Genomic DNA, 15,183 nt, shown 5'->3' on the forward strand with positions numbered 1-15,183 from the left:
GGTTCCTGAAGTCGAAGAGGCTGAGGAGGGCGTGAGAGGTGGAGGGTAGAGCTGAGAGGAAAAGTATGAGATAGGTTTCCAGCAGCCAGTGTACAGGGAGGAATGGGCTGGGCTCAGTCCTGGAAGGTAAGCCTGCAGGTCGGGAAGGATTGGGCTTTACAAACAGTGAGATCATACCTGGGTTATTAGAAAAGATATGAAATACGAAGACTGCTTTTTGGCTTCCTTTAGCCAGGGAAAAATTCTCCTGCCTTTGATCTTTGATTTATATCAATACAACAAGACTATTCTCAATTCACTGAGGCTAGGAGTTAGACTGTCTCAAACAAACATTCAATATGCGTTGCTTGTGTATCAGAATGTACGTGCCTATCATCCCAATTTTCAATTATTATGTCAAGACCAGATTTATTTCATTCATAATTCCAATCTCATCTTTTGTAACAGCTGAGAACTTGGAAATCTAACAGCAATCTATTGCTTATGCCCTAATAGAAAGATTACCATTTCCCCAATGATTACAAATATGTTAAATTTGACTTGTTTTTTCTGTATGTAAAAATTTGAACAGATAGAAAAGTATAAGAACAACATAATAGACCCCTATTTGTCTATTAAGGATGGATACCCATCACCCAGATTTTGCAATTATTATGTCAAGGCTGACTTTATTTCATCCATAACTCCACCTACTTTCTCCATCCACCTTAAGTTATTTGAAAGGAAATTCCAGAAGAAAGGTCATATGATTTCATATTCAATTCAGTATTTATGTCTAAATGACAGACTCTTTAGAAAATGACCAAAATGTTTTTTTTACTTTATTTTATTTTTTAAAACATTTATTATTTATTTTTATTATTATTATTTTTGGTCACAGTGCACGGCATGTAGGATCCTAGTTCTCCCTGACTAGGGATGGAACCCGAGTCCCCTGCAGTGGAAGTGCAGAGTCTCAACCACCGGACCGCCAGGGAAGTCCCCAAAATGCTATTTTTATATCTTAAAAATTTAACAGTAATTCTTTAACATCACGAAGTTTAGTGAACATTCAAATTTCCCTTTATTCTTACTTATTTTTATAATTTGTTTGTTTAATTCAGGGTCCAAATAAGGTCCATACATGTTTATTTGGATGATACATCCTTTAAATAATACATCCTTTACATCATTTAGCTCTTCATCTTTTTGGCCATTTATTTGTTAAATAAACTAGGTTAACTGTCCTGTAGAGTTTTCCATTCTTTGGCTTTTGTGATTGCGTCCTCTGATGTCATTCCACATGTTACTCTCTCCTCTATATTCCTGTAATCTGGAATCTTAAATCTGGAAGAATAATAAGTTTATTTTGTGTATTTAAACTTTTCCAGAAGTAGATGTAGTTGAAAGTGTATAAGATTGAGTATTACATATATATACATCCATAAATATATACATTTGCAGAGTGGTTGCATCATTTTGAGTTTCCAACAGCAGTGTATGAGTGTTCTCTTTGCTCCATACTGTTGCCTTGGTATCCTCAATTATTTTGATGTTAGCCATTCTAATAGTATGTGGTTTTATCTCTGTGGGCTTTTAAAATTTAATTTATTTAAACTTAAAAAAACCCTCACGTAAACAGTTCACCCATTTCTCCCACTCCCACCCCTTCCCCCGCCTCTGGCAACCATCAATCTGATCTCTGTATCTATGAGCTTAGTTTTTAAATTTTTGAAAATTTGTTTTTTAGATTCCACATATAAGAGAGATTTTGCAGTACTTGTCTTTCTCTGTCTGACTTATGTCACTTAACATAATGCCCTAGAGATCCATCCATGTTGTCACAAGTGGCAAGATTTCATTCTTTATACCCATATACAATATTTACATATTTTAAAAACGCCTAAATTGCGCACATTTGTCTATCAAAATAAATTTCAGGGCAAATCCCCAGCCACCTAATTGAAGATGTTTCTGTGCTTTGGGGGGGACAATTTGTGTGTATGAGTTTGCGTATGTGTGTGTATACTCTTTTCCTTCAGGTGTTTCAATTATTCTTGTGTTGAATCTACTTTGTCTTCTTTATCTATATATCCTCTTGATCCTCCTTTAACCCCTCGTTAACTCCCTCTATGACCCCCATTCTCTTTTCTCGATATTCTCCCATACGCCCTTTGTTGTGCATTCAGCACATCTATTGTCCTTTGTACTGACATCAACTTGGCCTTCATTTCCCTGCTGGCTTTGTTTTTCTCTCTGCCTCATATCTGACTTCTGTAAGTAATGTTTTATCTTATTGTCTCATTATATGCTTTTTCTTCTCTAATTTTATAGAGGGTTTGTTTTATTTTGGCAATATTTTTAGTGACTTTGTTCTGATGAGTGATCATTATCTGCCTTTTGTTTTTCCTGTTCATTTCATTTTTGAATGTGTATCCTCTTTAGTGAGTCCTGGAACACTTCCTTTCTGACTAGTGCTCATCTTTGAATGAGGTGAACTCCTTCTAGACCAGTCGTTTGCAGAAAGTATTCTGGGGAGTGAGCTGGGGTCATATTCAGGTTAACAGGCTGTGCGAAAAATTCTCTTATTCCTTAAAAACCTTGCCCAACCAATCACTGCAGAGTGACTTAAGTTCACAGTCTCTCTGCTTTTTTTCCCTCTTATTAACAAAATGCTGCCAATAGGCCTTGTTTCTGATTTGTTATTCAATTCTACTTCCCAGTTTCTAGAAAGTTCATGACAAATGTGGTCCTGCCTCAGGTCCTACTCCCAGTTCTGACTGTTGCAAACAAGGGATTCTTGGATTTGCACCTGAGGACCTGTCCTTCACATTGACCTAGTTGTGTTAAATGAGTCAACAGTGCCTGGCATGCAGTAAAACCTCAACATCAGGCTGCTCCTATAGCTTGTGTTCAGCTACTGTCTTGATGAAGATTTTCTTGTATACCAGGAGCTGAAAAACAACAACAACCAAAAGCCAAAATAACAAACTGAGAACAACCAACTCTCCCTGTGACTGGATACTCCTTCACCATTTAGCGGGGCTTGCTCTGAACCTAGAGATCAGCCCAAGGTTAAGGCTTAAGACCTTCTCAAGACTTTTCTGGGCATGTGTCTTGTCTGGACCTAGGCACAGTTTTCTAAATTCTCTCATACACACAGCTGCTCCTGAATGTCCTCATTTCCCAGAGTCCCACTCCAGCTTAGCCTCTAGACCTTAGATGGTCAGAGGGTCTACTGCGTATCTTCTCCCGTAGTCTTTTGCCCCAGGCCTCTGTGGGTTTGTAGTCTGCCCTGCAGTTTTTACTAACTGTACCTGCTGCTTCTCTTGCCTGCATTTGGATTTATGTGGAACAAAGGTGAGAATCTTGTATCACTTCTTCAGGAATGCCCCAGATGTGTTTGAAGAGACTTGCACAGTAATTTGCAAATAATCTGCATCTGCTCTCTGGTTCAAGATGCATGTGCTGGGTGTGGAGAGTGACCAAGAGGAGCAATTGGGTTTGAGAGGGGACTGGAGGGTGGGAGAGGGGTGGGGGGAAAATTCTAGAACAAGGCTGCTGCTTGCTCAAGACCACAACTACACCAGGTATAGGGCAGGGCAAGTGCTAGGAAAATTGTCACAAAGCTTTTGCTATCGTTTTGAAGATGGATTTCCTTGACTGGGCATTTGCTTGTTTGTTGTAAAGTTTTGAGTGTTTTCCAGAGCTCCTACAAAGTTTGTTCAGACAGCTTCTGGTTGTTTTTTCAATGTTTCTTTCACAAAAGGAGAGCTTGGTGGTTTACAGTCTGCCATTTTGCTATCAGCACATGCACCATAAGATTTTAATAAGATAAATCCATGTGTACATATTATTTTGCAACCTGTTTATTATTCATTGCTATATTCTATATCTTTTTCCTGGTCAGTGTTTTCTTTCCATTATTCCTCACGGGTACATAATATTATAAATACTAAGTGGGCTTAGATTTTGGAACCCAATTGTCACATACCTGCTGTTGGGGAAGTTCTGGGCAAAGTGAGGAGGTACCAATGTGAGAGGCTGCCCAGTTTGCTGGGGGAATGGTTATAGGTGAATACAGCAGGATACTGATACAAAAGGATCCAGATTCACCCTCTTTATATTATTGAATCCAAGAACTTTTGCTTGTGTTGTAAGCGCCTGGGGGCAAGGGAGATAATGGACTCATGAGGAAATAGGGAATGGTGTGGACAAAAGGCAGCCCAAGTGAATATGAGCCTTGCACCATATCCTGAGTTTTCATTACCCATTCAGAGAAGTCACTGTAGCCAGAGCACACCAGAGAGATGAAGGACTCAGCTTCATCCATCTCCGCAAGAGTCTTAAGGTGTGAGAAGGTAGATATTTCCATTCTCGTTTTGCCTTCACACTTTAAGAAAACAGAATCTGACTTTTGTGATGGTTTGACCAGCTCTCCTGCCTTTAATTTTCCCTGCTGGGAAGATGGGATTCACATCCATGTACATACTTCTTCCTGCATTTGTAGTATTTCTTCAAGATACATTTCTAGAAATAGAATTTCAGTTCAGCAGTATATACACTTTAATTATCCTTGATACCCCTTGTCAGGCAAGTTTGTTGGTCATGAAGTTAACTCTAAGTAAAAATCAAACATCTTACTCTCTTGTTAAATGTCATTTTGCTATGGTAGGCCAGAAATACCTTTCCCCTACTGGACATTGAGAGTTGATCCCTTGGGCGTGGGTGGAATGATCTTAGAGAAGAAGGAAGAGAAACTCAACAATTACTTCTTGGTATGCGCAATTAAAAGAAGAGTATACAATATGGTGGACCATATTCTTCCCATTACATTTGCCAAACATTTAGATGAAATCTTATCCGTGAAGGAAATCTGAGCATCCCGAAGCTAAGTTGCTGTTTGTCGAAGTTCTCTAAAGGAGAGGGGTGAAGCACATGGGGATTGGGAGTACGCTTCGTTCCTGAAAAGGCATTTGCCCAGTGAAAACCGCAAGAACCATTGGGAACAAAGCAAGGCAATATGAAACCACGCATTATAGTATAAATCTGCTTTATTTAGCAATCCAAGTGAGCAAAGAGCAGAGGAAGCATCACAGGGATAGAGACCCCCGTACATCATAGAACTAGTCACTTGTGCTTTCATGATCGCTGCAAGGGAGGAACACAACACCTGTGAGATGGGACATACTGGGCCAGTGGAAAGCTAGGGGCATTGCCCTGTTCTGGAGTAGGACCCAGACAGTGACCTTCCGATGGTGAGCAATGGAAGCTCAGATGCGGCAGGTGTTGGCGGAGAGGACATGAGGGCACTCAGCAACTTCAGTTCGAGCTCAAGGAGTAAGAGAAGAAAGAAGCAGGAGAGAGGAAGCAACTGGAGGAAAGGGCAGTGAAGCTGGAGAGGGAGCCTGAGACACTGTGGGACCCCGAGCCCATGGCAGGTGTTCAATGCCTGTAGCCCTTCCTGCTGGAGGAGGAGGTGGTGGTGTATTTGATGGCGGAACTGCTGCCCCCGGAGGAGCTGAGGCCACCCCCTATGGCTCTGCCACTGCCGGAACTGAAGCCACCTCCGGAACTGAAGCCACCTCCAATGCCGTGACCACTGCTGTAGGAGTAGCCACCGCCTCCGCCCAGGCCTAAGCCGCCGCTGACACCGCCGGCACCGCCATAGCCACTGGAGACGGTGGACTGTACCACGGCTGGAGAGGCAAGGGGACAAGGCCATGACAAGACATGGTGAGCTCACTCTGCCACACAGAGTCCAGTCAGAAGAGCACAAGGGCAAGGGAGGGAGGCAAGTGAAGGTACTTACAGATGTTGACTTGTCCAACGCCTTCCCCATTCAGCCTAGGAGAGAGGAGACACAGCCATCATGAGACCTCAGAGCCAGAGCTGGACCAGCGTGGGAAGCTTGGGCGTGAGGAGAGCCCATGGGGAACGTGCCTTCTAAGTGCTTTTCTGGGAGTGGCATTATGGTCACGACTAGAGCGCCTTCCACTGGTGCTCACTGGCTGGACACCTTGGACATGGACCCAGATGTTTGAGGAGGTTGTGTGAGTTACTCACCTGCACTCCTCGCCTTCCAGCAGCTTCCTGTAGGTGGCGATCTCCACGTCCAGAGACAGCTTGACATTCATGAGCTCCTGGTAGTCCTTCACTAGCTGCGCCATATCCTGCTTGGCCTTCTGCAGGGCGTTCTCCAGCTCGGCCAGCTTGTTCTTGGCGTCCCTGAGGGCCAGCTCCCCACGCTGCTCAGCATCGGCGATGGCGGATTGCAGGTTGGCGCACTAGAGGGGAAGATGGGCAGATGAACCTGCAATCTGGACTCCTGAGGAGACGAAGCATGGTTCTTCTTTCCCAGTGAGGAAGAGCTCTAGAGCCCAGATTCCATGGAAAAGGACGTTTGATTCTTTTTGTCCAGTCTTTTTCCATTCTGCAAACCTGAACTAGTCTAGGAGCTCCCTATGCACTTCTGTGTTAACCACCCTAATGAGGATGGAGGTGGTGACTGCTGGAAGATACTACAGCAGACCCAAGACCAGGGGACATTGGAAGAAATGGACCCACTGGCTTCTTCTGCATGTGGACAGTTTGGGTAAGTTCATGTGGATGCACACGAACTCACACAGAACCACAGACACCCACAGTGAGGAGATGATTTCACTTGAAACTGTTGCGACCTTGCCTTCCTTCCACTTCACATGTTTGGAAAACCCTCATTTGTCCTGTGTCTTTTCTCAGCTTCTTTTTCACATGGAATCTGAGCATATTTGCAGCAATCTTCCTCACACTTTCTGGCCTGACCTTTTCTTTGCCAACTTGTGTCTTGCATTCCCAAATCAATCATTCCTCTTATGGAATCTCATTTCAGTGCCTCAAGACTGTATCTTTGTACCGCTGACCAGTTGGGATTGGTCCTGTCATGCAATTGTTTCCTGCTCTTGGGTTGGGATCCATCTCTCTAACTTGTGGGAACTCACTAAGGGAGGAAGTACATGTCCTCCCCTCCCTGCTGTTCCCTCAGTGCCCAGGAATTCCCTACATGGTGGTAGATGGTCCCTGGTGGCCTAGGAAGGAAAGGATGCTTTTCTCCTCCATGGTCCCCACCATACCTGCTTCTTGACGTGGTCGATCTCAGATCTCAGCCTCTGGATCATGCGGTTGATCTCAGTGATCTCCTGCTTGGTGTTGCGCAGGTCGTCCCCGTGTCTGCCCGCCGTCAACTGCAGCTCCTCGTACTGTAAACCAGAGGGAGAGAGGGTGGTGTCCATGGGCTTCACAGGACACTAATCAAGGTTTTCACAAATCGAAACGAATGGTTTGTCCACAAGGCGTTTTAAGAAAATTGGTGTTACAAGGTCATGGACACTGTACACCCATCACACACCATCCTTGGTAGGACCACTGACTGCCTGGTTCTCTTCAGGACCAGAACATCCTCTGTACTGTTTCTGAGAACCAGCATTGGGGTGAAGCTAAAGCAAAGATCCCTTGGTCTTTATCTACGGTAGCTTTTGTCCTACATTTAGGTTCTTTGACTTACTAGACGTGGACATAAATACTGTAAAGACCTACTCTGTTGGTTCAGGGTACACGTCCATTGAGAGGACCCCCGCTTCCTAGATGGAGATTTCCTGAGTGAAGTCTCGGGAAGCCTTGCTGGTCTCCAGCGGGGAGGCACAGGGTTTCTTCTCCAGCTTCCCCCTCACTGCTCACCTTGCACTTGTACCAGCACTCAGCCTCTTCCCGGCTCCTGCAAGCGATCACCTCATATTGCGCTTTGACTTCAGCGATGATGCTGTCCAGGTCCAGGGTGCGGTTGTTGTCCATGGAGAGGACCACAGACGTGTCTGAGATGTGGGTTTGCATCTGAGCCAGTTCCTGCACAACAAGAGATCGTCAGATCCCCTTTTCCCATGACGTTTACAGAGGTACCCAAGCCTAAGATTTTCCATTTTTGCAAATCTCTTTAGAGTCAATAAAACAGAGTGTGGAAAGATGCTTACTGCTTCATAGAGGGCTCTGAGGAAGTTGATCTCATCTATGAGAGCGTCTGCCTTGGTTTCTAGTTCAACCTTATTCATGTAAGCAGTGTCCACATCCTGGGGAAGAAGCCAACAACTTGGGATCAGATGAGCCGAGCCCTCCTTCCCAGTCTGCTCCTCCTTTAATCTCCCCGATTATTCTTTTCTCAGAGTCCTCTCCTTCGGCAAAGAAACATGAACCCCTCATCTTACTCATCTCACCTTCTTCAGATTCACAAATTCATGCTCTGCTGACATGCGCCTGTTGATTTCATCTTCATATCTGGAATTAGAAAGGGTAAAGCCTAACTGAGTCAGTGGTGAAGGTTATACAGAAAAGGCAGCCTGGGACCCCAACTTCCCACAATGGATATATCCAAATGGAGCTTTCCTGCCAGTAAGCCTAAAAGACGAATTCTGTGGTCCCTCAATTGTTTACATCTTTACTCTCCCCATCCACCTGTCTGGCCCTTTTGTTCTTCGGGGTTTGTGTTTAGGCAAGAATTGTGGTTTCATTTCCGTGGACGTGTTTTACTAAGAACCATGCCCTCATTTGGACCTGGTCATCTAATAGACTTGAAGCGTGGGCTTCAGGAAGCTGAGCCCTTTTCTCTCCTGTAACTCACTTCTTCTTGAAGTCCTCTACAGTGTCCTGCATCCCCCTGAACTCGGAGTCCAGGCGGCTTCTCTCCGTGACAAGGCTGTCCAGCTGTGTCCTGAGATTGTAGATGTACTGCTCGAACAAAGGCTCCAGGTCCTGCCTCACGGTCTTGGTGCCCTGCTCCTGCAGCAGGGTCCACTTGGTTTCCAGGACCTTGTTTTGCTGCTCCAGGAATCGGACCTGGAGGAAGACAAGATGGTTATTTGTGCAACAAAGGAAAGAAGGAAGGAAGGGAGGAAGGAAGGAAGGAAGGAAGGAAGGCAGGCAGGAAGAGAGGTGGGTTGACTGTGCCCTAGCAGATCTGGTGGTCCCCGTGGTGCTGGGCTACTCCAGAGCGCACACAGCGGCTCAGGCTGACAGTGCTGCGCCCCTGACTGTTTGCCTTCACACCACACAGATCTCACTGGCCACGTTTCCCCAGGGAGCTATCAGACAGTCCCTCTTCTCCATTACGGAGCCTGTCAGTCAGTGACTTTCAACATTTCTTTTCTTCCTCTTGATAAGCACAATCACAAATGTACTTTAAAAGAGTATTTCTCTCGTATATTGCACAGAGTTATTTTATAGAGTGTAACTCAGCTAAAGGGATGTCAAATGTTTAGAATCTAATGGTTAAATTCCAACCCTATTGATGATTGGATTTAATCTTCTTTCCCATCTAGTGCATGAGTCCCTCTAAAACAAGCTCCCTTAATGCTCATGATCTGGTTCTACAAGTTAAGTATTTTTATGCACATATACCTGTTTCTGAGTCTTTTATTCCTGACATTTCCTTTGGGTTTTTATCTTCTTTCCTTCCCCGCCACCACCCCAACTAAGGCTCAAGTGCAGTTTCCACTGTAATTCCCTTTTTAATTTCTTAGACCCTTCAGAAGATCAAGCGAACTCATTCCATTCTCTCAGTTCCTTTCCTTTGCTTGAGGGTTATCAAGAGTGGAGAATGCTTCCCAGGCAGGAATGAAGACATTTAAGGGATCAGCAGCTGTAAATGATTTTTATCACCTTCTAGCTGTGGTCCACATGGAGCCTATCCTGCATCCCAGTGGAGAGCTAGCCCGAGTCCCCTCCTCCCTCTCTGCCGAGGCTCCCCCTCGTAGGACGTTGGTTGCGTCACTCCACTGGGGACTCTGAAATCCCAGTGGAGGGCAGGTGCTCCCGGCTCACCTTGTCGATGAAGGAGGCGAACCTGTTGTTGAGGGTCTTGATCTGTTCCCACTCCTCAGTCTTGATTCGCTGGATGGTGGGGTCAATTTGCAGGTTGAGGGGAGTCAGGAGACTCTGGTTGATGGTGACCTCTTGGATGCCTCCAGGGGGACAGACGGGTATGCCAGGGCCCCAGTAGCCAATACCAAAGCCAGCTCCACCACCGAGCCCAAAACCACCACTAGCTCCACTGCCAGAACCAAATCCACTCCCAGCTCCACCTCCAACGCTATAGCCGCCTCCAGCGCTGCCGCCATATCCACCACGGTAGACACAGCCGACCTCTCCGAGGGAGATCTTCTTGGAGCCCCCCACGCCATAGAGGCTGCGGCTGCCAAAGCCAGCTCCTCCACCCACTCCAGCGAGCCCACCACTGCCCCTGGTGTGGGACACGGGCACGCTGCTGAAGCCAGAGCGGCTGACCCCAGGGACTCTGGCTGAGCCGGCACTGAAGACACGGCAGCTGCTGCTTTGGCTCTTCACGGCGGATTTGGAAGTCATGGTTCCTGAAGTCGAAGAGGCTGAGGAGGGCGTGAGAGGTGGAGGGTAGAGCTGAGAGGAGCAGACTGGTGAGACGAGGTTGCCAGCAGTGGCTTATATATGGAGAAAATGGGCTGGGCTCAGTGCCAGAAGGTGAGCCTGCAGGTTGGGAAGGCTGGTCTTTACCAACAGTGAGATCACATGGGCTTTATTAGAAAAGTTATGAAATCTGAAGATCGCATTTGAGGTTTCCTTTAGTCAGGGAAAAGTTCTCCTGCCTTCCAGCTTTGAGTGCTCTCAGTACAATAAGACTAGTCTGAATTCACTTAGCTGGGAGTTAGTCACTGACTCACACAAAGGTTCTCCATGTTACGCTCGTGTATGAAATGCACTGAGGCTCCTCTCGCCTGGTGTTTCACCCACAAGGCAGAAATCCTGGAGGTCAAAATAACCTATTGCTTATCCCTTACCTATAATTAGTAGCGTTTTCACTGATTGCAGAAGTTAAACATGACTTATTTTTGCTTTCATTACAAATTTCCCACAGCTAGATACGTAGATTTACAATATAATGGGCCTCTGTATATCTGTCACTGGATTTTATACAAATTATTAACTCATGGTCAGCCTTATTTCTTCTATACTCCCACCCAATTCCCTATCAATCTTAAAATATTCAAAAGCAAATCCCAGAGATCATATCATTTCTTTAGTATATAATTCAACATTTATTTTGTAAATGAGGTACTCTTTTAACTACATAACCAAATGCCATTTATATATCCTTAATATTTATGCATTCATTAACATTAAGGAGTGTCTCTTCAATCTTGAACTAAATCCGTTTGTGTTATTTATATTTTAAGTTTTGGTTGTCCAAATCAGGATCCTAATAAGTTCCATACATTTTGTATTTCGGTGATATGTCTTTAAAGTAATATGTCTGTAAAATCATTGAAGTCATTAAATCCCCCTCCGCTTTTCCACTTGCAGTTTATTTGTGATAAAAAATAAAAAACAGGTTATTTGTCCTGTGCATTTGCATAGTCATGTTATCTTACTTAGCGTGATCTCGTGTCCTTTGTGTATCCTGTAAACTGACAGTTCAAACTAGAAGCTTAATAAGCTAGCTATTTAAACATTACAGATACAGATGTCATAGAATGCCTATTTATATACTGAATATTGATATTTACACACCTACTTATTAAGTGAAAAATTAAACAAGTAATACATGGTTAAGGAAACAATTACATGCTCAAGATCATTCCCCACTCCTGTCTAGGAAGACAAAGCAGTGTTGCCACTTCCCTGTGTATCCTTGTAGTCACGTCACTTCGATATGTTTCTGTGTTTTTCCTGGGGCATGTGTGATGCATGCGAGCATATACATTGAATATATACATACAGGTATATATGAAACACACGTATATATTCCCTTTTGCAGTTGCACTCACGCTGTATGTACTTTGCCTCCATATCTATGTTTTCACGCGATTCTCATGCTATTTCCTACAGGCTGTTTTCTCCACCTTTACCTGTGGTCCATTGCTGTGCATCAGCAACGTCTTATGCTGCTTTCAGCTTGGCCTTCCTTTCTATTGTGGCTTTATCTTTCTTCTCTGCTCCTTTTCTGAGCTCTATCAACTAATACTATCATCTTTTATTTCTCACTCTATTGCCCCTTTGTTCTCTTATTTCACCGTGGTGTTTATTTCATTGCCTTTTCGGTAATAATCTTTGTCACTTTTTTCTGTTGAGTGTTTTCTAAGTGCCTCTTGTTTTTCTCTTTCAATGTAAAGTGTCCTTCGTGGGGCCTGGAATGGTTCCTTTCTAACGAGGGCTCATCTTTGAAAGAGGCGAGCTCCTTCTGCACCTGTCTTTTGCAGACAGTATTCTGGGAGGAGGGGCCAGGCTGCAACCAGGCTAACAGGAATTCTCATTATGGCACAGGCTGTGTGAATAATTCTTTTAATTTTAATTAGACGAAGCCAAGGAAGGAGGATGGCTGCGGCGTGGCTCGCAGTTCAGTCTCCGTCTTCTTTGCTTCCCCGACAACCTGTTGCCAATAGGCCTTGCCTCTGATCCCTTACTCAACCCTACCTTCACTGGGTCTTGAAACTTCATGGCAAATGGGTCCTCCCTGGAACACACACACCCACTTCTGACTGTTGCAAACCAGCGATTCTTGGATTTGCACCTGAGGATGTGTTCTTCACATTCACACAGTAGGAGTTACATGAGTCAGCAGTGCCTGGCAGTAGGAAAACCTCGGGGTTAACTTTGTGTGCTGTCCCTCTGTGGTCACCACATTGTTTCGTTTTGATTTGTTTGTTCTCAAGAGTGTTCTTCACTGGATTTTCTGAGATCTGCCCTGAGGGCATCTTCTCTCGCAGTTTCCCAACAACTGTGTTTGATTTCTTTCTTTCTGTGAGAAGAGTTTTCTATTTTCTTTTTTTTTTTTTTGCTTGAACGACTTTACGATGTTTTCCTTTTGGGGGTTGAGGGTGGAGATTACTTTTACGTTTCTTGTTCTCCTTGTTTCTTTTAAGATAATATCTGAGAAGGGGAAATGCCTTCCTTTCCTCCATTAGGCTACATTCAGAAGTCTCCCATTCATATATTTATATTTACAATATATATAGCCTTTAAACTTTTAAGCAATAATTGAAATTCAAAATATTAATTTTCCTTTCTCGCGCTGCATGGAAACTATTGGCTTCAATGAAGACATCATTGTGCTCAGGGCCTCTCCCTTCCCTGAGCCATGATAAGAGTCACCTGAAAGTTTTCTACAAGCCATCGTATTTACCATCATCAGAAATTTAATCCCAAAGTGTATTTGTGCTCTCCTCAGTGGAAGAACCTCCTTTATTGCTTAATCACAGTTTGCAGCATTGAAAGCCCAACAGATACAATGAAAGAGAATAGTATGTAAACCACCATGTACCAATCCCCCAGATTAAACACTTATCCATATTTCTCAGCTTGTCTCATCGAATTCCACTACTTCTTATATTGAAATCTTCTACTTTAGTTGATGTATCTTCAAGGAGATTAAGACATTAAGTCATTTCACTTGTCAATATTTGCATGCATGTCTAAGTTGTTAAGAAGGACTTTTAAATCTAACTGTACAACAGTTTTATATCGATCATGAGCAACAGTCACTTCTTAATGAAACCTAATACTCATTTATGTTCATACTTCTCTGATTATCTCAAAGATGTCTTTTTATGCTGGTTTGCTTGAAGCAACATCCTAACTAGATTCACATATTGCATTGGACTGGTGGTTCTCTTAAGCTTCTTTCATTCTGTAATAGATTCCATTGTTTTCTTTTATATACCACTGATTTGTGGAGAAATTGTTTTTTTCTCTAGAACGGCTACATTCTGGATTTGGCTCATTGTTTCTGTTGGTGCCACGTAACTTCTAACGCCGGTTTTTCCTCGGTACTAGTTATATTAGAGTTGATTAGATTTAGTTCCATTGTTTCAGGCAAGATTATGTCCCAGCTGGTGCTGTGTGCCCCGTATTGCATCAGATCATGAGGCATATAATACAAGGTGTTCAATTTAGTCATGTTAAGACTGATCCAGGTATATCCATAGTTCCAGCCTTAACCCTCCATTAAAAAGTGTCCAATAAATTTGTCATCTAATATTTTAATATTCATTGATCAACTCTCCGATTGACTATTTCATGAGGGGATGCACACTGGTAACTTATTAATTTAACATCCTGCCTCTGCATTTATCACCTGGCAGTCATCTGTAAGGAAGGCATTGTCAGGGTTCCCTTTGTAGGTAACCTAATATGTATTTAATTGATACAGGAAAGGCAGAAGAAGTGCTTCTTTCTCTTTATTTTGCAATTTTAGAATAGTGGGTTGGCAGCCCAGCAATTTCCAAGTGTAATAAAGAAAGTTATTGTTTGTTTGTTTGTTTTTTGGGTTTTGTATAATTATAAATTCACAGTTCAAAAAATATATTTGATATGTTTGAGTCCATGGCAGGCATTAATCCTTTTGGTGCTGAAACTGTCCATTTTAGGCCAATGGGAGCTCCTCAGATTGGCTTCTGTGTCCTTTTGACAGAAACGCATTGGACTTTGCAAGCTTCCTTGTTGACGGGGACGAGATGTCTCAAGGCTACCTTGTACTTATCTTGCAACAGACATGGAAACAGCCATTTCTGGGAGTCGCTCTGGTACCTTTTATTGAGAAATGATATTCACAAGCTAAAATTTGCATGCTACGGGTGCTCATTGTTACTGGGTTACTCTTGCTTTGAAGACTTTTCAATGGATAGAGCTAAGAAAAATGTAAAAATATAATTGAAAGGTACTCAAATCAGAAGTTGATACTGATATTTCCAATTCAAATAGAATACAGGATGATTTTCTACCTGTATTTCTTTTACTCACTCTGAAAAGCTGAGCTCTGAATGACATATTACTTATTTGCTTTATCCTACAACAAACCTATGATAGTGTCAAACTAACAGTACCAATATTATTACGAAAAAGAGGGCTATTAAATGCCGTTTCTGATTTCTTCGTGGCTACACCCTGCAAGTGCTATGAAGAAACTCGGATTAGGCAAGAGGAATGGAGAGATAGAAACGCGGGATGAAGGAAAACCTTCATAAGAATCCAGATAAATTCTAGCCTTGCAGTTTCAAACAGAAGCAGGAAGGAAAGGTCTTCCATTACTACATTTGATGGAGAGGAGTTTCTTAAGGGAGGGAGGACAGATACAGATGGCAGTGGGGTTAAAGAAGGGGGTTCTATAGGTGCACGAGGAGGTTGGGGACAGTAAGAGTGTTGGGGAAA

General features: G+C 43.4%; 1 protein-coding gene across 1 annotated transcript; it reads right to left on the bottom strand.

The window, feature by feature from the left end:
- Positions 1 to 5,036: 5,036 nt before the first annotated feature.
- On the bottom strand, positions 5,037 to 10,368 carry LOC132373215 (keratin, type II cytoskeletal 6A-like). Its single transcript, XM_059935942.1, has 9 exons — positions 9,829 to 10,368; positions 8,630 to 8,844; positions 8,226 to 8,286; positions 7,986 to 8,081; positions 7,696 to 7,860; positions 7,092 to 7,217; positions 6,046 to 6,266; positions 5,792 to 5,826; positions 5,037 to 5,678 (listed from the first exon to the last, which is right to left on the bottom strand). The coding sequence occupies exons 1-9, from the start codon at positions 10,366 to 10,368 to the stop codon at positions 5,425 to 5,427; spliced, it is 1,713 nt and encodes a 570-aa protein (XP_059791925.1). The 3' UTR covers positions 5,037 to 5,424.
- Positions 10,369 to 15,183: the final 4,815 nt, after the last annotated feature.

The sequence above is a fragment of the Balaenoptera ricei genome, chromosome 10 (assembly GCF_028023285.1).
Source record: "Balaenoptera ricei isolate mBalRic1 chromosome 10, mBalRic1.hap2, whole genome shotgun sequence".
In the NCBI taxonomy this organism is placed as follows: domain Eukaryota; kingdom Metazoa; phylum Chordata; class Mammalia; order Artiodactyla; family Balaenopteridae; genus Balaenoptera; species Balaenoptera ricei.